The 23,517-nt window shown below is 32.2% G+C and overlaps 2 protein-coding genes across 3 annotated transcripts; both read right to left on the bottom strand.

The window, feature by feature from the left end:
* Positions 1-5,958: 5,958 nt before the first annotated feature.
* LOC133804185 (uncharacterized) lies at positions 5,959-6,921 on the bottom strand. Its single transcript, XM_062242350.1, has one exon. It carries the CDS (start codon positions 6,846-6,848, stop codon positions 6,297-6,299), a length of 552 nt encoding a protein of 183 aa, XP_062098334.1. The 5' UTR covers positions 6,849-6,921; the 3' UTR covers positions 5,959-6,296.
* A 3,933-nt stretch (positions 6,922-10,854) lies between these two features.
* LOC133803861 (replication factor C subunit 4-like) lies at positions 10,855-17,174 on the bottom strand. 2 transcript variants are annotated; one of them, XM_062242003.1, is made up of 13 exons: positions 17,007-17,174; positions 16,829-16,907; positions 16,649-16,728; positions 15,874-15,996; positions 15,709-15,778; positions 15,544-15,617; positions 13,684-13,804; positions 13,493-13,555; positions 12,969-13,028; positions 12,192-12,317; positions 12,029-12,112; positions 11,635-11,777; positions 10,855-11,580 (listed from the first exon to the last, which is right to left on the bottom strand). In XM_062242003.1, exons 1-12 carry the CDS (start codon positions 17,048-17,050, stop codon positions 11,673-11,675), a joined length of 1,029 nt encoding a protein of 342 aa, XP_062097987.1. In that variant the 5' UTR covers positions 17,051-17,174; the 3' UTR covers positions 10,855-11,580; positions 11,635-11,672. The 2 variants fall into 2 exon arrangements, with proteins under 2 accessions (XP_062097987.1, XP_062097986.1); XM_062242002.1 differs by having other exon boundaries at positions 10,855-11,777.
* Between the last annotated feature and the right edge of the window lie 6,343 nt (positions 17,175-23,517).

The raw sequence follows: 23,517 nt of genomic DNA, 5'->3' as shown, positions 1-23,517 counted from the left end.
AGGCCCTGGCTCTAGTAACTAGTCTTAGACTAGGCAAACACTTATAGGATTCATCGACCTTAGGGTCGGTCCAGCGTTAATGCTCCTAGAGTCATTCAACGCTGATATCGATTAGATCTAATCTTCATTTGGCCCTGCGTTCAGGACGCTTATGCCATTTCTGACTCTTAGGTCAGTATCCCTGACTAGTCAGTACCATATACAAGTAAACAATGCCACCAAACATAAATCATATGTCAAATATCCAAATACAGGGCATTCAGCATGCTTACTCAATAATTACTAGCACAATTAGGATCATGCATAAACACAGAGGCTCAAGCTCTAAACAATCTCATACTCAATATTCATAGCATGCCCTAATCACATGTTTCTCGTGCATTACATGCATCACATTTAGACATCCAACATGCATCAAGAATAACCATGCATGTCACATATACACAGGGTGCAGTTTTCTTACCTCAGGTTCGAGCAAGAACTAGTAAAAGAACAACCCTTGAGAACGATCAATCATTTGATCCTTTAGCGGTCACCTAGTCATAACCAAATATGGAATATCATCAATAAAATAAATCATAAAAAGGTTTAGAATCTAAAACCACACTCCCGGGATCCATCCCGCACTCTCGGGACTCTCAATCTACCCAAACGGGGTAAAGGAACCAACCCCCGAGCCTTAAAAGTCGTCCCGAGCCCTAAAAATATGATTGCTGGAAATTGCACTAGCGCTGGGGTGCTGCCTAATGGTGCTGGGGCGCTGCCCCAAAGTCAGAGAAGCCCCAAAACCTGCCCTGCCTAGCGCTGGGGCACCATCAGCAGACCATAAACTTTTCTGGTCTTCTCCCCTGCGATTTCCCTTGAAAAACAAACCTCCAAACCAATCCCAAACATCATCAAAACATCAAATTCAACCCCCAAACCTCATCTACATCACACCCTCATCAAAACCCAAGCAACCAAGCTCAAGAACTTCCATTAATTCCCAACTAACACATCAAAATCCTCAACTGAAACTTATTAGAAAAACAGGGTATAACAAGACTTTCATGGATGAATTTCCTTACCTCAAGCTTGACTTAGATCCCCTTCAATGATTGAACCAAGGTCCTAAGCCCTCAAGCCTTGCTCTCCTAGCTTGCTACCTCAAATTGGCTCTCAAAAATTGAAAGGAAGAATGAGGGAAGAACATGTACGGGAGGGAGAGAAAGAGATGAGGATGATGCTCTGTTTTCTTATAATTCCACAGCCTTCTAAACTCAAAGGGTTGATATAAATCTTAGGGGTGAAAATACCATTTTGCCCCTAGGTCAAATAAAGACTTCTAAAGACTCCCAAGGATAAAATCGTCTTTTCCCGCCTATCTCGTTAATTATAATTAACACCCTCCAATTCCCGTTATTCTCAATATTCTCAAATACCAATAATTCATATCCCGTTACCCTCTAATTCCCGGCAACATTCTAATCACCAAATACCCCGAGACTCACTCCGAGCCCCGAACTTAATCCCGTTATGACTAGACCGAAAACTTGCATTCCATGATTGTATCATGCCGAATGGCTCGAACCAATCCACATATAATGTGGTATTATTTATAATTCACCCACATGCATGAAAATACACAATTACGCCCTCAACGGGCCAAATTACCAAAATGCCCTTATAATTAAAATTAACACATATGCATGCATTTACCATCATATAATAATATAATTCACATAAACATGCATATAATCATTAAATATCATAATAAAATAATTATGGCCCTCCCGGCCTCCTAATCAAGGTCCTAAACCTTATTAGGAAATTTGGGGCATTACAGTTATTCACAAGTAAGCAAGATTTGCTAAGCATTTGATATGCAATCAATGTCCACATTTAAACACTCAACATGCCTCAATAATAACCATGCATGTCACGTATGGGGTGCAGTTTTCTTACCTCTGGTTCGAGCGAGAAATAGTAAAAGAACGACCATTGAGAACGATCGACCTTTTGATTCCTTAGCGGTTACCTAGTCATAACCAATTATAACTTCCATTAATGAAAATCAACAATAAAAGGGTCTTGACCTAAAATTTACTCCCGGGACCCCGAATTGTACCCAAACGGTGAGTAGATTCGATCCCGAGCCTTAGGAATTGAAACCCCAAGCCAAAAACCCATAAAAACACCCAAAACATGAATCTGAAGGAGCAGGGTAGCGCTACCACCCTAGCGCCCTAGCTCCCAAGACAGATTGAAACCCTCCTGAGTAGCACTGTAGCGCCCACTTGTGGGCACTGTAGCGCTACACTCAGCTAGAATTGCCCTGAAACTTTCCCCCTTTGACTCCACCATTTCCAACTTGAACCAAAGCTTCCAAACCTCCATTTAAGTCCCAAAAACCATCTACACATGTCCTAGGCATCACAACCCAAGTAACCCTAGCCAAAAACTCCCATCAATTCCCTTTAACCAAATTAGAAAAATCAAGCTGAAAACCAAACCAAAAACAGGGCAAAGCTAGAGTTTTGATGGCTAGAAACTTACATCAAGCTCAGTTTAGGATCCTCTTCAATGGTGGAACACAATCCTAAGCCCTCAAGATCCACTTCCCTAGCTTGAATCCTCAAGAAAAGCTCCAAAAATCCAAAAGAAAAAGGAGAGAAAAGGAGGTACGGGAGAGATGAGTTTATGCTCTGTTGCCTAAGTTCTACAGCCTTCAATGGCTTAAATATGACTTAAGGTGAAAATACATTTTTGCCCTAGGTCAAATAAAGTTTTCTAAAGGCTCCCAAGAGTAAAACCGTCATTTCTCGCCTATTTTGTTAATCATAATTACACCATCCAATTCTCGTTATTCTCAAAATTCTCAAATACCAATAGTTCATATCTCATTACCCTTTAATTCCCGGCAACACTCTAATCACCAAAATACCCCGAGACGCACCCCGAGCCCCGAACTTAATCCCGTTATGACTAAACCGCTAACTTGCATTCAAAGATCGTCTCATGCCGAATGGCTCGAACAAATCCACATTATAATGTGGCATCAACAATAGTTCACCAACATGCATACAAATATTCAATTACACCCTCAACGGGCCAAATTACCAAAATGCTCATATAATGAAATATGGACCCACATTCATGCATTTAACATCATATTAAAATATAATTCACATAATCATTTAATGGCATAATAAATCAATTGTGGCCCTCCCGGCCTACTAATCCAACCATTAAACCGCATTAGGGATTTTTGGGCATTACAAAAATCTTATGATAATAAAGCATTAAAGAAATAGAGTGGAAAGATGATGAGATTAAATTTCCTAATTTTCATCCATTAATTAATTATCTTCATTGTTATTTGTTTAGAGTTTATAGTTTTTAATTGTTTTTATTTCGTAGTTTTTATGTTTATGTTTATGTTTTAGTTTTTTTCTTTTCAACAAATTTTCATTAGCCAAATAGAGATTATGAATTAAATATTGATACTTAGTAATTCATTCTTCATGGGACGATACTCATGCTTGTGCACTGTATTACTTGAAACTATATGTATACTTGCATTATCAATTTTTCACCATTGCGTCTCCCATCACCCATTTCTCAGATCTACCAAAAGCAAGAGAACTCAGCCCATTTGTCACCGTTCTCTGTAGCCTTCGAACCCTTCTAACATCGTTCAAGCTCCTGCGCCGTCCCCCAACACCCAGCCCACCATCGTCCCAATCCATGTCGTCGCCAGGAAAAGAAGACGAATAGTTGATTTTCAATTTTGTTTTTAAAGTTTTAATAAATATTGTTTTTTTTAGATAGATAGGCATTTTTTAGTGATATTTATGCTTATTTAATTAAGTAAAATATCTTTCAATTATATTTATTTGAAAATCAATTTATATCATTTTATATTTAACATTTATGTTTAATTATTTAATTAATTCACTAATTAATAAAACTCAAGGGTATTTTAGTCATATTCAAAACATTTGACTAAAGTTGGGTTATTCTATTTTACAAAACGCAGAGTCCAAATTATCATTTAACAAAATAAAAAGTCTAAACGGTAAATTTTATAGAATACAATAACTAAAATAGTATTTACCCTTATTAAATAGCCTGTAAACAAAAACTATTTGTATAATTCAATAATTATTCTAAGATGTCAATGTTAAAATAAATGTCCTTTCCTAAAATTAAAAGGAAAGATATGACAAAAGAAATAAAAAATTAAAAAGAAAGCTATTTGTTATGATTCGGTATAATATTAATGTAATAATAATATTAATGTAATAAATTTTATGTGCTCCATAGATGTTAACAATTTATTTTATTGATAAAATTCATAAAATTACAAAAAAAATAATAATAATAAGAAAAAGCATAAATTTCTATGATAGGGGCTTTAAAAAGAGCCGTACCAGTGGGGTTCTTTTGTGTTTTCAACTCGTGAACAGTTTTCGATACGATTTTTTATGACTGTGTATATTGTAGTTATTTAGAGCATCTTGCAAATTTTCAGAAAATTTCAAATAATTTACAGTGCCGAAAACTAGTTTAAAAACAGGTTGTTGCACGCGTGATTAATTTTTTTATGCACGTGGAAAATAACATGTTTGAATCTAATTTTCGGCACTATAAATTATTCATAATTTTTTGAAAAATTTGCAGGATGCTCTAAATAACTAAAATATTCATGATCATAAAAAAAATCACGTTGAAAATTATTCACGAGTCGGAAATACAAAAGCTAGAATCCTCCAGAAAAAGCTAGAACAATACAAATTTAAAAATTAATTGAAGTAAGAATAAATTAATAAAAGAGAAAAGCACATATTTTAATACAAAAAAAATATTCTTATTCCATTTTTATAGCATTTTTAAATTTTTACTCTTCTCTCCTACACTCTTATAGTCTAATTAATAAATATGAAATTTTTTAATATTTTAAAAAATTATTCAATAATAATTTCAAACATTTAATTATAAAAAATATACTTTTATTAACTTTTAAAATAAAATATCTTTGACACTTGGCAATGAATTTATATAAAAGTCATTTTTAGTCTAAACAATTCACTATTTTGATTAGGGCTGAGCATTGGGCAGGATGGTCAGGTTACAAGGTATTTTTACCTGTCCAATGTCATAATCGGGTTAGCAAAAGTGACCCGTAACTTGCCCAATTAAGAAAAAAAAAAAATTAACCCGTCCAATAATTTGGGCGGGTTGGTCGGGTTAACCCGCCCAAACCGAAATTGTATTTTTTTTTTGGCAGGTTGGTCGGGTCAACCCGCCCAAACAAAAGTGGTATTTTTTTTTTAACATTTTTGTAATTTTTTTCTTTTAAACACTAGTACTAATAGTGTGAAATTTATATTTTTAAGCTTAAAACAATATTTTAAATTTATAGTAAAAAAATTAAAACAAAACTTATTTAATTTATATATTTATTTGAATATATTAAAAATAATAAATTTTTAATTGGGCGGTTTAAATTTTGATCAATTTATTCGGATTACGTTTTTTGGTGATTTTTTCAGATTAATTTGGGCGATTTATTCGAATTAGGCGGGTTGTAAAAAATTTTACACCGCCCTAATTTTGATAACTCACTTTTATAGCGAATAAATTTGGCATTTTTATTTTTGTTAATGACAAAATGAAGTCAATGAAGTAATTATAATAATATTTCCACAAAGACTAAAGAAGTCAATGACTCAATCATGAATTTATGATATAGAAAATATTTCTTCAATTGCTTTTAATTTTAAACCAAAAACATTAAATATTGCGTCCCGTCAAAGTAACTTATTTTTATTTTGTTTTAAAGTTATTTTGTATTTTAACTGAGTTTAATAATTATTTATAAAATTATTTTTCATAATTTAAATAGATAGTAAAAAATTTAAATAAGTAGTTAAAAAATTCAAATAATCAATTAAAAATTTTAAACAACTAATCAAATTTTAAACAAAATTTATTTTATAAAAAATTATCAAAAATAAATCACGATACAAAATCACTTAAAAAAAATAATAATTTTCACCAATTTCTGCATTAAATATTTACAGATACACAAAAGTATCTTTATATATTTTTATCATAATTTAGAACAACATATAATAGACAGACTTGATACTAACTAATAAATTATCCACCAAAGTAGGCCGGCAACCATTTGGCCTAAGGCACTAACTTTCAGTGATTACTTAAATATATATTTTTTAAAATAAAAATAACGATAATATTATTAAAGACAAATTTGATGGTAATTATTATAATTATAATTATTAAAGAGTGTTTTAAAAGAGTCCAAACGAGGCCCACTCGGCGTCACTAACGGGCCTAGGCGAGGGTGACCATCGACAGGACGACGGACACGGAGACGACGACGACGACGACGACCGATCTCGAATCGGCGAAACGATCGATTTCCGAGACGAAAAGGACCACCGTGAAGGCGTTTCCAGCTCCGAAGACACACAGTCAGGCCCTGTTCTGCGGCTCTCGTTCTTCTTCATGCTCGCCTTTTTCTTAAGCTGAGTAGGAGAAGGGAAGCATCCCATTCCCATAGGCACAGACACAGACTCGGACCGGAACAGAATCGACTTGTCCAAACGCCACCGCTCCGACCGACTACGCGAACTGGACATAAAGGAAGGAGTCCGTTGTGGCTCTGGTGGAGGAGGGACGAATATCGAACCGGACGGCGGCGGTCGAAGCTTCTGCGGTGGTGAACGGTGGTGGTGGTGATGATCCTGGTTTTGTTGTAGTTGGGCTTTGGGAACACCGGGTTTGATCTCCCACTTGAATGGAACTGTTCCCTGCTTCTTAAACGATTCGTCAACACCCATTTTCTTTCTTTGAGTCTTTCTCTCTGATCTCACTCTCGGTGTGTGTGTATGTGTATATGTAATGGTTTCTCTATACCTAATTATATTTATATATATAAGTCTGCTGGTGACTAGTGGTTTTAAAAAAAAATTTCTTTTTTCTTTTTTTTTTTTTAAAAAAAAAATTAAGATATAATTATAAGTAGTGTAGAAGCATTTCCAAGCAGCCAATGAAAGAAAATAATTTTGTTTTTTTCTAATAAAAAATAGGAAATTCAAGAATGGTGTTGGCGAGATTAAAGGCTTGAAGTGGGGGTCTTAGTCTTAGCCACTTAATTGACTTTAGTCTATAATAAAAATAAAATGACAAATTTATTCACTATTTGGGTTGGTTCAATACCATTTTGTAATTTTCAAAAACAAAATCCCATTTTGTTTTGTGGTGTGGAATAGAAAGAGACTTTTCGTTGCTAGTTGAAAGATCAAGGGAGTGGAAGATATCCACGTATGTATTTATCTCACAATTGCATGCTTTTAAGTCTTCGACTGAGAATTTAGTGCAACCTTTCAATGTGCGCTTCTCTAACACGTTGTTGAACGAGTCTCGTTTTTATTTTAATGCAAGTTGTAACCGTTCTTAGTGATGTAAATGGGGCGGAGCGTGGTCGGGGAAGGCCCCCGTTCCCGTCCTGTTTCATGGTCGGGATCTTATTGGGTATCCGTTTAATATAAGTATATAATTTTTTTTAAATAATTAATACTTTTTAATATAAATTAATTAAAAAACAATAAATTATACCATTAATAAATATATATTTTTATATAAATTATTATATAATATATTTTTAATAATCTTTATATTAAAAATATAAATTACATTATAAACGGGACGACTTCGAGATGTGAGTCATGTTCCCCGCCCCTATCCCATTAGGGGTGGGTCCCCATGAGGACCCTACCCCGCGGGTTAAATTGACATCCATAACCATTCTAAACTAATATATATATAAATGATTTGGTTCATCTATTGGTGGGTGTTAAATCTTTGGGGCAGGTGTAGCTATTTCATTTACCCATATAATAATAAGTGACATTACATATATCTAGGGGAAAATTTTAGGTTTTAAGCATCATAACATAGAATTTTATTTAATATGCCAACTTAAACACTTTTCTTATTAATGTGCCCCAACTATATTTTGGACAAACATACCCTTTTCATAAACACTAATCCTATTAATATACATTCATGATTAATTTTTGTGTTCTACATCAAAAATTTAAGACTTTAAATATGATAAACGTGCAGATCTCGAAAAAATACTAAGATTAAAAAAAATCAATTAAAACGGACATTTAAGCAAAAAGTTATGGCTCGCCAAAATTTTCGTTAAATTTCAGCGCAGCGCATCGATATAGCATCGATGTACCATCGATTTTGCATCATTTTGGCAAAAAATCAAGTTTTCATGATTGCATCACAAGAGTATCGAAACAACATCAATTTTGCATCGAAAAAACATCGTTTTGGCAAAAACAAACCAAGTTTTCAAGATCGCATCGAAATTGCATCGAATTTACACAATTTTGGCCAAAAAATCAATTTTTGTGAATGCATCGCAATTGCATAAGTATCGAAATAACATCGTTTTTGTACAAAAAAAATTAATGAAAATAATGTTATTTTAATGTTTCTTCGATGCAATTGCGATGCATCCACAAAAATTAATTTTTTCGCCAAAATTGTGCAAATTCAATGGAAAATCGATGCAATCTTAAAGACTTGGTTTTTTTTGTTGTCAAAACGATGTTTTTTCAATGCAAAGTCGATGTTCTTTCGATACTTTTTCGATACTCTTGGGATGCAATCATGAAAACTTGATTTTTTGCCAAAATAATGCAAAATCGTTGGTACATCAATGCTATATCGATGCTTTATGCTGAAATTTGACGAAAATTTTGGTGAACCATAACTTTTTGCTTAAATGTCTGTTTTAGTTTATTTTTTTTAATCTTAGTATTTTTTCGAGATCTACACATTTAGTATATTTAAAGCCTTAAATTTTTTATGTAAAATACAAAAATTAATAATGGGTGCACATTAATGTGAGAGAGTGTGAAGTTTAATAAAAGGGGTATTATAGTCAAAATTATATAACATGACATATATTTAGGATGCCTATTAAATTTTTCATATAAATCAAATATAGTATATTATTAAGGATATAACCTCAAATTTCTCCTTCTATGTAACATGATGTGTTATAGTCTTAATGGACGGCTCAAATTTTGTTCACAGTGGGATTAATAGATGGCACAGATTTTTATTTAGCAGAAGTAATCAAAAAGTGGGCAGAAAAAGTATTCTTCGCGGACTAGAAATATCTCTTTTATATATATATATATATATAAAAAAAAAAAAAGAGTATTCTTCACGGACTAGATATATATCTTTTATATATATTAAAAAAAAAATGTGGATAAAAAAGTGGATAATCAAAATTTTTTATTTTAACGGATTGATTTATTAAACGGAATATTTTAAATATTTAATAGAATAATTTTTAAAATTAACTAAAAATAAATATTTATTAATTATATTAATATAAATTTAAATATTATAAAATATTATTATTATATTAATAATTAATATAAAACTATATATATAATAATTATAAAAAATTATTGTTATAATAATATTAATTAATAGAATACTAGATATTTAATATGTATAATAATATATATATATATCTTCTATATAAAAAGTATATAGAAAAGATAAATATTTTGTTTTAACAAAATATTTTAAATATTTAACGGAATATATTTTTAAAATTCATTAAAAATAAGTATAATTATTAATTATATTAGTATAAATTCAAATGTTATAAAATATTATTATTATAATAATATATAATACAAGAATAAATATTTAATAATTATATTAATATAAATTTAAATATTATAAAATATTATTATAGTAATAATATATAATCATAATTTTTTTAGTAATTATATTAATATGAATTCAAATATTATAAAATATTATTATAATAATATATAATACAAAATTAGATATTTAATATTTTTATTAATATAAATTTAAATACTATAAAACATTATAATAATAATAATAAATACATAATCTTAATATTTATTAAAAAAAATTATCATATTATATATATATATATTTTTAAAAATCATAGTTTAATTTTTCATTAATATGTTTATGTCATTCTTTTATATATAATATTTTTTATTTATTTAAAATTTATATAACAATAATATAAATTTAATAAATTCTATAAATAAAATTAACAACATGCTTGTACAAGTATAAGTTTAGACAAGTATTTAACATCACTTAATATTCACTTCCATTGATGATGCGATGGCGTTATTAACGTGATGTGTAAAATCAACCGTTTGTACAATCAATGTTTTATTTGATGAGGTAGAAAACGGAAGATTAACAAGCATTGATCAAGGGATATCGGGGTCAATTTATGTCTAGTTTTTTCAGATCTTACCACATCAATTTAACAATAAGTTAAATAAAATTACTTTATCCTCCCAATTATTTTACTTTGATTTAAGGTTTATAAGTTTAAACTACGTAACCCAAACGAGTGATGTGTAATACTAGTAATTCAATTGACTGAACAAGTCACCACGAAGCCAAAACATGCTTCATTTCCATTTTTATTACGAAAAATACACATTAATACAAACTTTAGTATGTACCTATAGAGAAAATTACAATTTAACTTGCCCCAAAATGTAATAATTCTACCTTGCCCTCAAACCTTATTTTGTTTTGTTTAATTCCACATATTATCTTATTCTTATCAGCAAACCGATAGGATTTTATTTCATAATCCCATACAAAGGATTCAGAATATAATGACACAGGGTCATACAAAACTAGTTAAAATCTCACAAATGATAATTGTTTATTCCAATTAAGATGGATTGGGATTTTGTTCAGATTTAAAATGATTTGTTGTATAAAATAATTTAAACAAAAGGCGCGCGCAACACACAGTATATATATATAAATATATAATAAACGTTTTTGGCTCCAAAAAGAGTGACTCAACTAAGTAGCTGTCCTAAAATTTCAACAACAAATTTGGCTTCTTGACTTTGTGCTCAAACAAAAATAGGAAAAAATAAAAGAAAAAGTAGATGCCATTCAAATCTAGCAATGATAGTACCCGTAATCTTAGGGTCGCTGTTTAAACGAGGCTTATTAGGCTCATCATGTAAACGTGGAAGTAGCTTTCAATTGGTTTAGTCCAATTCTATTTCTCCATATGAGTTTAAACAATAACGGGGAGCACATCATGGTTGGTTTCCACTGATTATTGCAAGGCATGCCAAAATTATGCTGCAACCATATATATTTGACTTTCGAGCATGCCATATATGATGCGGATTGAAAATTTGCTTATCAAGTCATGAAGGAAAATGGACCTCAAATCAAGGACAGGATTGAGTTGAATTTGATTCTTTAGAGGGCCGTTATAAGATAAAAGACTGCTATTAATAATGGTTATGTATTTTGGAGCACAGTCTCAGAAGGGCTTATGGTTAAACATAGATTTTACCTGCTTTCTAATGACTCAAGGATTGAAGCATCTAGATGGCAGACCAAGATTAGGTTGGTTTCTGACCCCTGGGGATCTCAGAATACTTGCACAAATCATAACTGAGGCGTTGTATATGTCAGCAACCGATTGGGATGACGCATTCTTTCACCAATTAAAAAGTTTTCAGGCAATTTAATAAGTTGTTTCTACAACATCTCACTAAATGGTTACCTGGTTCTGGCATCTCAAACACCTAAATGCTATAAGAGAATTCTTCTGGCATGTTACAAAGAGCACGCATTGTGTTGCTAGCCACATCGAGCAGTTGCAAGTACTCATCCCCACCGTCAACAAGACACTGCAATCCACAAGGCAAGTAAAATTGAGTGCTAAAACGTATTCTTTATCCAACATGTCTTATTTCTAATTAACTCCCCAAGTAAAATGAAAAAAGGAAAATATGGAAGCCACAGTGCCCTTTCCCTCGACTTCAAAAGATATTTACATTTGATTCTCAACTTTATGTAATGGAAAAGTCAAGAAAAAGAGCAAATTAATATAAATCATCATTATTAGAAGCAAAAATAAAGCTATTCTCAAATAGATAACCTTATCAGCTTCGCCCAATTTCTTGCATATTCTAGACTTCTGTTCATCTGATACATCGGCTGCTTCAACAACCATCTCAAATAACTGGAAGCAACATAATTTTAGTATATACATATGATACACAAACTGCTAATACACAAGCTAAAACAATAAATATTTTGACCTGTGAAAGCATCTGAGAGACAGGATATCCCTCTGCAATAATGTTATTGACTTCCTTATTTGCCAAATCAAAGTTACCACTTTTACAAGCTGTAAAAAGAGCCTCAACAACCTCAAGTGGGATGACCTGAGTGCACGCTTCATAAGTCAGTATATTGTGCATCAAAGAATAGAACAAAAAAAAAACTATTAAGGAAAAATAAGTTGTAGTTTTTTATTTTATTTTTTCTAGGGAAAAAAGCCTCATGAATTTAATTTTTTTTGGATGCTGTTAGGTTACCAAACTAACAACATAACAAGTAAAAATGTCTACAATAGCACATAAAATCTTAGATGTCAAGAATGCCCAAACTTTTCATACATGTTGTCAATATTGAATTGCGTTGCAATAAAAAGCATCTTGTCTTCAGGGGATCAAAATATTCTATTTCCAGAAAATTGACACTAGCCATTTCTTACAAATACATACACTTGAATGCCCAAACATAAGATTAGATTACTAGTCACACCATAATACAAAGGGTGAAACTAAAAAGCAACTCTTCTTCAACCTAAAATACACATTGTGTATTTCATTTTAAGATCTTTCAATTATAACTCCTTATCATATATTAGCACCAAAGTTAATTAACAGAAATAACTAAAACTTTTCCAAAAAGGTAAAATTAACAAGGAAGAAAACATATTAAACAGAATCAACAGATCCTTTATTTTGTACAAAGATTAGAAACAGATTTTAAATTTTAAATTTTAAACAGCATAAAACAGTTTATCTCACCCCAGAAACACCAATCAGGTCCCTAGAAGAAATTGACGATCCAAACAAGCGCGCTGCTGACTGCACTTTCAGCACAAAAAGTAAGTGGATGAGAAACTCAGCCAGATAACCGGATACTACAGGACCAGCATTGTCTATAGGATTAATGCAAGAGGAGAAAGTAACTGTGTGTGTGTGTGGTTGAATGAAAGGATAAGAACAGAAAATTTGTAATTTCAAAGAATATCATAGCACTGAAGATGTCACACCGTCATGTGAAATTCCAAGCAAAAAAAGATACCATATGATATCAAATTCAACATTCCTTGGTACAGAAACGGTAAAACCAAAAAGAAATATAATCCTATTAAATTGAAACACAAAAGAAAAGGAGCACATCCTTACATATACTGGTAAAGTAATAACTCACTTTTATTCCACCCAAGAAAGTTGGGGGTGTATGCTTGATACTATAGCTATGGTATTTGAGAAACGTAAATATTCAAATAGACACAATACTTAGAAAGTTAAACAGAATCTATTACCTGCAAGTATGTAATAGCCCGGCGAAGATCACCTTGTGAAATAGAACTTAGAGTTGAAAGAGCCTGCAAACATTGATATTAAGACTATGTAATGGCATAGTTTGTGACATAGAATTAAAAATTTAAGACTGATCTGAACATTGATATTCAAGTTGACGATTTCAAACACAGGCTTTTAACTTATATCACACCTCTGCATCCAAATTCAGACCTTCTTTGTTGCAAATGTACAATACCCGGCTCGTCATGACTTCTTCTGAAAGTGGCTTGAACCTGAACTTTGCACACCTAGACGCAAGAGGCTCTATGATCCTATACAAAGATGATTATCTATATTAGCAAATGAAAAGTTGATGATTATAAATGCAATCTAAAGATAAGAAATAATAACTTTTACATACAATTTGACTTCCCCCTGTTAAGTTTGATTTGACAAGCTATCATACAAGAAAAAATAAAATAATTAAAAAAAAAAAAACAGCTTAATCCCTTTTTTTACAAGCCTGATAAAAGGATCAGCTTCAGTTATTGATACTATTCAACGTTAACAACCAGCGTATAATTCGTGTTGAAAATCTATCATAAAGAGAGGATCTCTCACTATAAAATGAAAATAAAAGTAAAAGAGATAAAAGAAGTTAGGATAAAAATGTAATGAGAGTAGTACGTGCCCAACAAATTCGATCATAGTGAAAATCAGAAACATCATAAGGGTAAAATGAAACCAATGCCCCTTCCTGGCTACCTCTACTTTTTTTATCTCCATGTCAAACTAGGTAGCATGGTAATCTCATTCTCAAGTAATAATTCATAGATGCATGAAAAATTATTATGAACGCCATGACAGCTAAAAGGAATCTCTCCAAACAAAACAAGACCTAAAAGTATAAAGAGCACTTAATAAAAACAAATTCAAGGGACATAACTAAGTTTTTAAAATGAATAAATAACATTTTTGCCCCCCGAACTATGACCACTATATGATCGTGCCCCTGAATAATTTGTGATGTTAAAAATTCCCCCCGAACTATGCACGTTACTGAAATATGGGACTTCTGTTAAATTTCGTCCTAAGTGGCTAACGGATTGATGATGTAGCATTTTGTCTCTTGATGTAGCAGTGCCATGTGTAAAATAATTATAAATTTTGCCCCCTGAACTTTGACCACTACCAAATTGTGCCCTTTTTATTAAGACTAATTTATATTTTTTAAAAATGATAATTAAATCCTTAAAAAATAAATAAAAAAATCATTTTAAAAGATTAAGAAAATAATCAATGCTAAAAGTTTCAAATTAATTAAATAAAATTCAAATACTCAAAAAATAAAAATCTAATTAATAGCAAATAGCTTTTTTTTTTACTTTTTCTTTTCTTTTATAATATAAAATAAATATATTTTAATATAAAAATTAAAAAATAAATTCTAAAACAAAGTTTTTTCACCTTTGCCCTCTTAAATTAAATTTTTTATTTATTTATTTATTTAAGTATTTCGTCCACCTCTTTAATTAAATTTTTTTTCTTTATTTTAGTATTTAATTTAAATGTTCATTCCAAAATAGTTTTAATTAATATTGTAAAAGAAAAAGTAAAAAAGAGTTATTTGTTGATAATTAAAAATTTTTATTTATTAAGGATTTAATTATTATTTTTAAGGAAAAACATATATATATTTTTTATAAAAGGGTTATAATTTGGTAGTAGTCAAAGTTTGGGGGAAAAAATTGATAATTATTCTACACATGACATTGCCACATCAACAGACAATATGCAACGTCATCAATCTGTTACTCACATAGGACGAAATCTAACAAAAGTCTCATATTTTAGTAACGTGCATAGTTCAGAGCGAATTTTTAACATCGCGAATTATTCAGGAAGCACGATTATACAATGGTCATAGTTCGGGAGCAAAAATACTATTTATTCTTTTAAAAATAAAATATAAGATCACTGTGCGGTATCAAAAACTTTGTCACAGAAGAAACCATTTTACGAAATCATATTATGTAAAATTCAAACAAACTATAATATCAATACTACATACCTGCTGATGTAATTACATATGAAAAAAAACCTTGTGACTCTGGAATAAGTTTCCATCGTACGTCTAAGGGCATTCTGTACAATAGATACAATCATACATTTAACATGCCATCACCTAATACTACTTACTAAAAATATACTAGGAGGAAAAGAGATAGAAACTTGCCTGAGCATCTTCAGTCATGGAATCGGCCTCATCAAGAATAATGATCTTATAAGGTGGACAAGGGTAGCCCCTGAACTTTCACAGTAAAATAGATCTAAATATCTTTAATAGATAAGAGCACGTAAAATATAACATATAAAGCAAATTCTAAACAAGATAACAGACCCTTGACGTTGGCCAGAACCCACAGCAACAGCGGCAAAATCTTTTATTTTTGTCCGAACAACATTGATACCACGGTCATCACTTGCATTAAGCTCCAGCACTCTAGACTTGTATAGTTCAGGTCTAAACCAAAAAGTCTACGGTAAGAATCTAATAAACCAAAGATCTTTCCAAAAAATTCTTACCCCGTTTCTTTATTGGTGTGATGCAAATGGTAAGAACAATATAACCCCAATCACTAACTTCTAAAGGAACAGAGGAATAACAAAAACTTTGAGGTGAAAATAACAACACCCATTTTTAGATTTATTTTTTCACTAATAGATTTCAAACAAAAACCTACAACTTGAGTGATTATGATTCAAGTCAGCGGCAAATCTACCAATGTGTAAATTTATAGGGGGGGAAACGAAAAAACAATATACAACACTGCAAGCATTAAAAAAATCATTGAACCTGATATAAATTCTTCAGGAGTTAGAACAACTCCACAAAAGGACAAAGTTGAATAACATTACAACAACAAACAAGACAATTTCGCATTTCCAGCTCTAAAATTTTAAACCCATATTTCAGCAACCAGCAAGTCAATAGCAAAACGTGAATTATAAATTCAAAAGCAGGAGTTCTAAACTCATATCCCCTACTATAGCAAAAAAAATAAAACTAAAAAGCTTTAAAGTTCTAGACTCATAGTTCAGTACCCAACAACGCAAAAGCTAAACGTGAATTATAAATTCAAAAGCAGGAGTTCATAGTCATAGCAGATAACTACCCAAAAAGCTGGTGAGCAATGGCGAGAGCGGTGGTGGTTTTTCCGGTGCCGGGTGGACCATAGAAGAGCATGTGGGGACACTGGAAACCCCAAAGAACCCACAAAAAAAATCAGAAAATTGATTTTCAAAATAGGGTTTCTGTAAACTGTACTGAACCGATTGAAGCTTAAAGGTTTTACATTAGTGGTTTCGAGGGTGTTGGTGAGGACCCGGACCACCTCATCCTGGTGAGCCACATCTTTTACTTGCTTAGGTCGACTGGTAACATCGAATTTGAAATCAGAAAAATAATTCACTAAAAATAATAATAATAATAATAAATGACGAAATTATAAAATCGAAGATGAAAGAATGTACTATTTCTCCACCCATGGCTGAAAACTTTGCAACTCTGTAGCCATCTTCTTCTTTCTTTCTTCTCTGTAATTTGATCTCTATTTTATGTTCTTGACTTGTCTTCTGCGCGCTTTATAGCGCTTCAGTTCTTTCTCTTTTTTTCCCGCTTTATTTTTTGTGAGCTACCCAAACGAAATAAGTATAGAAAAAGTGAAGGAAAGAGGAAAACAAATTTAATAGAAAAAGTGAATCAAAGTAAGGAAAAGAAATGTATTTTAAAATTGATTTCTTTTCTTTGGTATTTGAATTAAAATTGAGGGAAAATGATTTTTTTTTATATATTTGTACCTTATAATATATTAGTAACATATTTTTTATTTTTATATTAATTGTTATGTATTAGTGTTGTCCGTGATTTCATCATTAGACACGTGACATTCATTAGAAAAGTAGTTAGGCTTCTCGAAAGCTAATGAAGCTCTATGGAGCTCGCCTAGAGCTCCTCGGAGTGTAAACTCCTCCCAGCGTGTTGTGATCTGTTTTCAGATGTGGATGTCTTAAAGTTAGGCCATGTCCCGAGTTGTGATCTGTTTTCAGATGTGGATGTCTTAAAGTTAGGCCATGTCCCGAGGACCTCCATTGTGGTCCTCCAGACTTCTTGGTCAATTTGTCCTCCAGATCTAGGAGTTTGTCCTCGGGTCCTGAAGGGGAATGTCAGGTGTCAATCACAACGACTTTGGACCACGAGCGATCGTCTGATAGCTTTTGGTGCCTCGAGTAATGGTATCAAGCCCGTACACTTGACAATTGGCATGTCACAATGCGTCGCTTGACATGAGAAAACGTGCAATTGCATTCTGACAGTGTCAGGGGCGTGTCTCCAGTAAAGTGGTGGACTGCAACCTACGAATTGGGCCTCGTGCGATATGTATAGGGCCACCACCATAATTAGTGCACCTCGGAGGTGTTAATTAGTATCAAACTCCCTAATGATCGAGAATGTCGGTAATAAATTCTCATTAAGGGAATTAATTGTCTCCAGCCACTATAAATAGGGCTAGGGCTTCCATTGTAAATAACTTTTTTATCTCACTATTTGTACTCTGAGCAATATATACGCTGCCTAAGAAACCTCTATTAGAGCTTGACATCTCAAGCTTCAAGAACATTAATACTAAAGCCCCATGGACTAGGGTTGTTTTATAACCTGAACCATGTAAAATATGTGTATCTTTCATACATTCTTTTAAGTTCTTATTTAATTAATTGATAGCGAAAAAGACAGTCAACAATTACTTCTTTGTTAAAAATTATATTTTTATGCTTATATTTATATTATAATTAGCATAAATAAGAGTAATATTATTTCAAATTTAAGATAAAGACAAATAGTTGACAATATATTTTGTTGATGCGAATTGTCGTACGATTAAGAGATATTTAGAAGATTAAGACAAATAAAATAAGGGAATTTTTACATTGTTCAACCTTTAATAAGACATAGTAAACGAGTCAATGTTATTGATTAAGAATTCGCAATGCTCAAGTTCTCTTATAGTTTGTAATTTGGCAGCATTTTAATTTGCTCAAGTTGGCTTGTCTTTATAATGAAATCTCAGTCCAATTTAATACAAAACTATATATTTAATAATTATATTAATAGAAATTTAAATGTTATAAAAATTATTATTATTATTATTATTATAATTATACATAATCTTAATTTTTATTAAAAAAATTATCATTTATATTTAAAAAAATATATGTTATTTTTTTATTACTTAATATAACTTGTATAAATACATATTCAAATTAAATAACAAAAAATATTATAAATACATTATATATAGGTGCTGTGTGTGTACAAATAGTATTGTAACTACATAAAAAGTTAGAATAACATATTTTTTTATCAAGAATAAACAAGTTTATTCTTCGATCATTAATGTATGTTTTGAATAATATCATAAATATTTTGTATCTTAAATAAGTTAGTTTGTTATCTAAAAGATTATTATATTATATATATATTTTTTTTTTAAAAACCCATAAATAATATTTTGGTTTAATTTTTCTTTTCATATGGTTATGTTATTCTCTTATATATAACATTGTTTATTTATTTAAAATTTATATGATAGTAATAAAATTAATTAATAAATTTTCTAAATAAAAATAAGCAAGAGTGCACAATGCAATGCACGTTTGCATGGTTTCATTTAGAAAATTTATTAATTTATTATGTTTCTTACGTTATCATATAAATTTAAAATAAATTAATAATAACATATATTATAAAAGAATAACAAAAACATATTAAAAAAAATGAAACCAAATTAGATACATACTTTTTATATATAAAGATATGGTGCATTCTAGTTTTAAAATTAAATATTTTTTTTCTAGAAAAAATATCTACGAATTTCAATATCATAAAAGATTAAAAAGTTCTAAATTAAAACTATGAATTTAAAAATTTATTTGATTTAAAAAAATTTAAAGCCAACAAAAAATTATATATAAATATATATTATTTAATTAATGATTAGAGCAATTAAAATAAGTAATTTCTCACTAAAAAAACTAAATAGAAAAATAAAAATATGTATATGTATGTCTTACTTCACTATTACATATACGTTTGGATAAACAAAATGTTGACCTTTGATTTGGTCAACGACACAAAGTCATGTAAAACGATAAAATCGAGATGAAATCAAGACAAAAAGATAAACGACACCAAAGATTTACAGTGGTTCAGCCCCAGAAAATGGTAATAACCTACATCCACTTATTGATATAAAATCTCAAACACTGTGATTAATAAACTAGGGTTCACGAGTTTCACAAGCTTTTGGATGAATACAATTTTGGTGGATAAAAATACTATAATTCTCTCTTCCAAAAATCAAAAGCCCCCTCTCTTGAGCCATTTGAGTCTTATTTATAGGCTCAATGAGTTCTACATGGGCCGATGGGCCTTAATTACATTTAATACAGGCGTATCTAGATAATAATGAAAATCACAATTATTACATAAATACGAAATTACATATATGTAGAAAACATCTGAAATATCGCGACCAGACTGGTCGCTCGTGAAATATATTGTCTGTTGAGTGAACTCTCTTCTTGTAACGCCCTGAATAACCAAGTCCGTTAAACTGTGTGTTTGAAGTAGTGCGAGACTTGTTAATCAAGTCATTTTAATAAAAATGTGAACCTGACAACATAAACAGATTCGGTTTAAAAGGTTTTGGTCATAAACAAATAAATTTTCAGTAAAATAAATGTTTGATACATGGGTTCCCAAATCAGGGTTCACACGACATAATTACAGGATTTCCAAATGTCATAAATAATCAAGCCACTCTAATGGAAAAATACACATTTTAGGATTCCGTCCCTGTACAATCCCTCGACCGTGGCAGCCGAGCAGCTGACAATGTACACCTCGCCCCCAGAGCTCTCCGACCCATGGTTAATTCGTCTTACCCTTGCCTTTACCTGCACCACATAGCACCCGTGAGCCGAGGCCCAGCAAGAAAACATAATAACATAGCATAATCGGTATCAATAACCAATTATTCTACAAAGCATAACCAAGTATTCAGCCATTCATAACATTCGCCTGTTCAATGATAACAATTGACAAATTAACAACTTGTCATTCAGATAATCAACATATCATATTCATCAAATTAACACAATAATCAAGTTCATAATCAACAGTTTATCACAACCATTAAACAATATTCAAAGTCGGCGCCCTTAGGCCGCACCCTCTAGGCCGCCCCCAGTGTTATATCCACTGACTTTGGCCAGCTTAACCGAGCTCAGTGATTAATAAGTTGTCCTCAGCTACTAGTGGCTGAGCCGCGCCCTATGCGCAAGTATTCATTCCGGCACTCTTAGGCCGTTTATCACATGTCTCCATGGCATAATACCACCTCATGACATTCATACAATTATAGGGAGCTCTTAGTCCCAACATATTCATATGGTTTATCACAATCATATAACAGTGCATACAATATAGGGAACACTTAGTCCCAACCTATCCACATAAACGGGTGCAGTTTTCTTACCTTTAATTCTGAGTGCTTTGATTAGGAAAGACGACCCCTGAGCACGATCTTGCCCCGAGCCCAAGCGTATACCTAGTCACAACCATGATAAAGGATTCCATCAATAATTGTATAAAGGTTTCCAGATAGAGATCTAACCTCTGAGACATCGAATTCCACCAAACACGGTAGTGGGATCGATCCCGAGCACCCTAGGTTAGGTTCCCGCGCTTAAAAACTCCAAAATTCCAAAAATGCCTTTAAGAGTCGCGGCCCTAGCCCTCCATGCCGTGGCCCATCTCCAACCAGAGGCCTAGCCTTGCCCAAAAACAGACACGGGTTGCGGCCCAGCATACCCCATGCCGCGGCCCGCCCTTCTTCCTCAGCCTCCACCTGCTTCGAAGGATCGCGGCACACCAAGAACTGAGTCACGGCCTGACCCCTTCGAACCCAGAAAATCCACCATTTTCTCAACCAAAATCAAGCCAAATACCCCTTAAATCAATCTAACAACTTAATCATCCCAGAAGTTCCACTATGATTCCAACAGCAAAACCTAACAAACTCTAGCTTTAAAACTCATCAAACCCAAAATTCAATCTTCAACTTCAACACCTCCAAAAGAACTTGAAACCCAACCAATAATCATAGAAGTAGATAACTAAAATCACAATTTAATGCTTACCTTAGCTCTGCTTGAATCCACAAATTGACACTGAACAATCTCCAAGTTCTAGAGCCCCAAATCCTAGCTTTGTTCTTCAAAATTCCCCTTGGTATGACTTAGAGAAAAAGAGAGAGAGAAGAGGGTGTCTTGGGTTGGTTCACAAAATTCTGAAAGCTTCTTGGTTTTGTTTTATTTAACTTAAGTTCCTAAGGTTACCTCAAAGGCTCGGGGTACCAAAAATGTTGCCGGGGCAAAATGGTAAATTTTCCCAGTATTCCCTCCTAAGCTTCCTAACCTCAAATATATCTCCAATTATTTATTTTCCTAACTCAATAACCCAAACAAATATCTATTACCCAAAATACCCATTGACTCGCCCCGAGTCGGGTATCGGGTCCCGTTGTGACTTTCCCGCTAACTTGCTCCCTAGGATCGCCTCGTGCCGAATGCTGCAAATATAAATATATCCACATAATAATGTGGTCTCAACAGTTTATCACAAATAATCACTTTTATGCCCTAACGGGCCAAAATTACAATTATGCCCTTACAAGCTAAACATGGCCTGCATGCTTACCCAATAATCATAAACATGCACTCCACATATCCATATAATCATAGAATCATGCATATCACATAGTCATGCATTTTTACCAATAATTCTCATAACTTCCAATTATGCCCTCCCGACACACTAATCAAGGCCCTTAAGCCTTATTAGTAATTTTGGGTCGTTACACTTCTGGTCGATGGTCAAACAGATTGTACTCACTTAAACGGTCACGTGTATCCCATGTGATTGTTAATTCTGCCACATCATCAGGTAAATCTTTTTTGGGTAAACATTTGTCCCCCAAGTTTATTTTACTGCGACTAACATATAATAAACTTAAGCGACAAACTCGCCGTCTGACCTGTCACATCTGTCAGCGCCTTTTCGAAAAAATAAATAATAATGACTATTTCAATTTTCCAAAGACGTTTTGACTGCTATTACTATGTCACGATCATTATAAATAAACCACATGCCTCATTTTTTACTTTTTACCAAGCCTTCCTCTCTCAAAAACTCTGAAGAAAAGCCTTCAAGAGAAGCCAAGAAAATTTCAGTGATCTGAGGCGTGTCCGACCAACTTTGAGCATCAATACTCGTGACCTCTCTGCAATCTGACATTCAAGTAAGTTTCTTGATCTCCTTGTCTCTGTTATACCATGTAAAATAAATTTCACGAAGTTTCTGGTATTCGGATATGAGTTTTTGAGTGTTCTTGAGAAAAAATTTCAGGGTAATCGGGTTTGTAGGAAGAAGCATGATAAGATAGGAGTTTTAAGTGGTAAAAACATTAAGTGAGGCTTAAAAATCAATGTGGGAAGTAAAGATACTGTTTCGGGGCCCAAAATCAAAGTAAAAATTCAATTTTTATGCTTTCGGAAAAATCTGGGTTTTTCCCGCCTGTTTTCGGAGTCGAAAAGTTTTTTCGAAAAAACTTTTTACTTCCACTTTTTGATTTGTTTTTCCAAATTGCTCGCATGCTTTTAGTATTTATGTTAGAATGCTACTGGTCGTATAAAAGTCTAACTTTTATACACGAGAAACGTTTCCACTTCTTCTATATGTTGGTCGTAGATTCTCATCTCCCATTTTCTGTTCTCAGATATTCATACACGATCCTTAGGGAGGTGAGAAGCCAATTGACGACAATCTTCTTGCGTTGTTGTTCGAGGATCAAGAACAACCGTCACTGCTATTTTTAGAAGTACCATTTTCACAACAACACCCAGCGACCAGCCCTCCGAC

This window comes from Humulus lupulus, chromosome X, assembly GCF_963169125.1.
Source record: "Humulus lupulus chromosome X, drHumLupu1.1, whole genome shotgun sequence".
NCBI lineage: Eukaryota > Viridiplantae > Streptophyta > Magnoliopsida > Rosales > Cannabaceae > Humulus > Humulus lupulus.
Note: the sequence above shows the minus strand (reverse complement) of the source record. Positions and strands in the feature narration are given on the sequence as shown.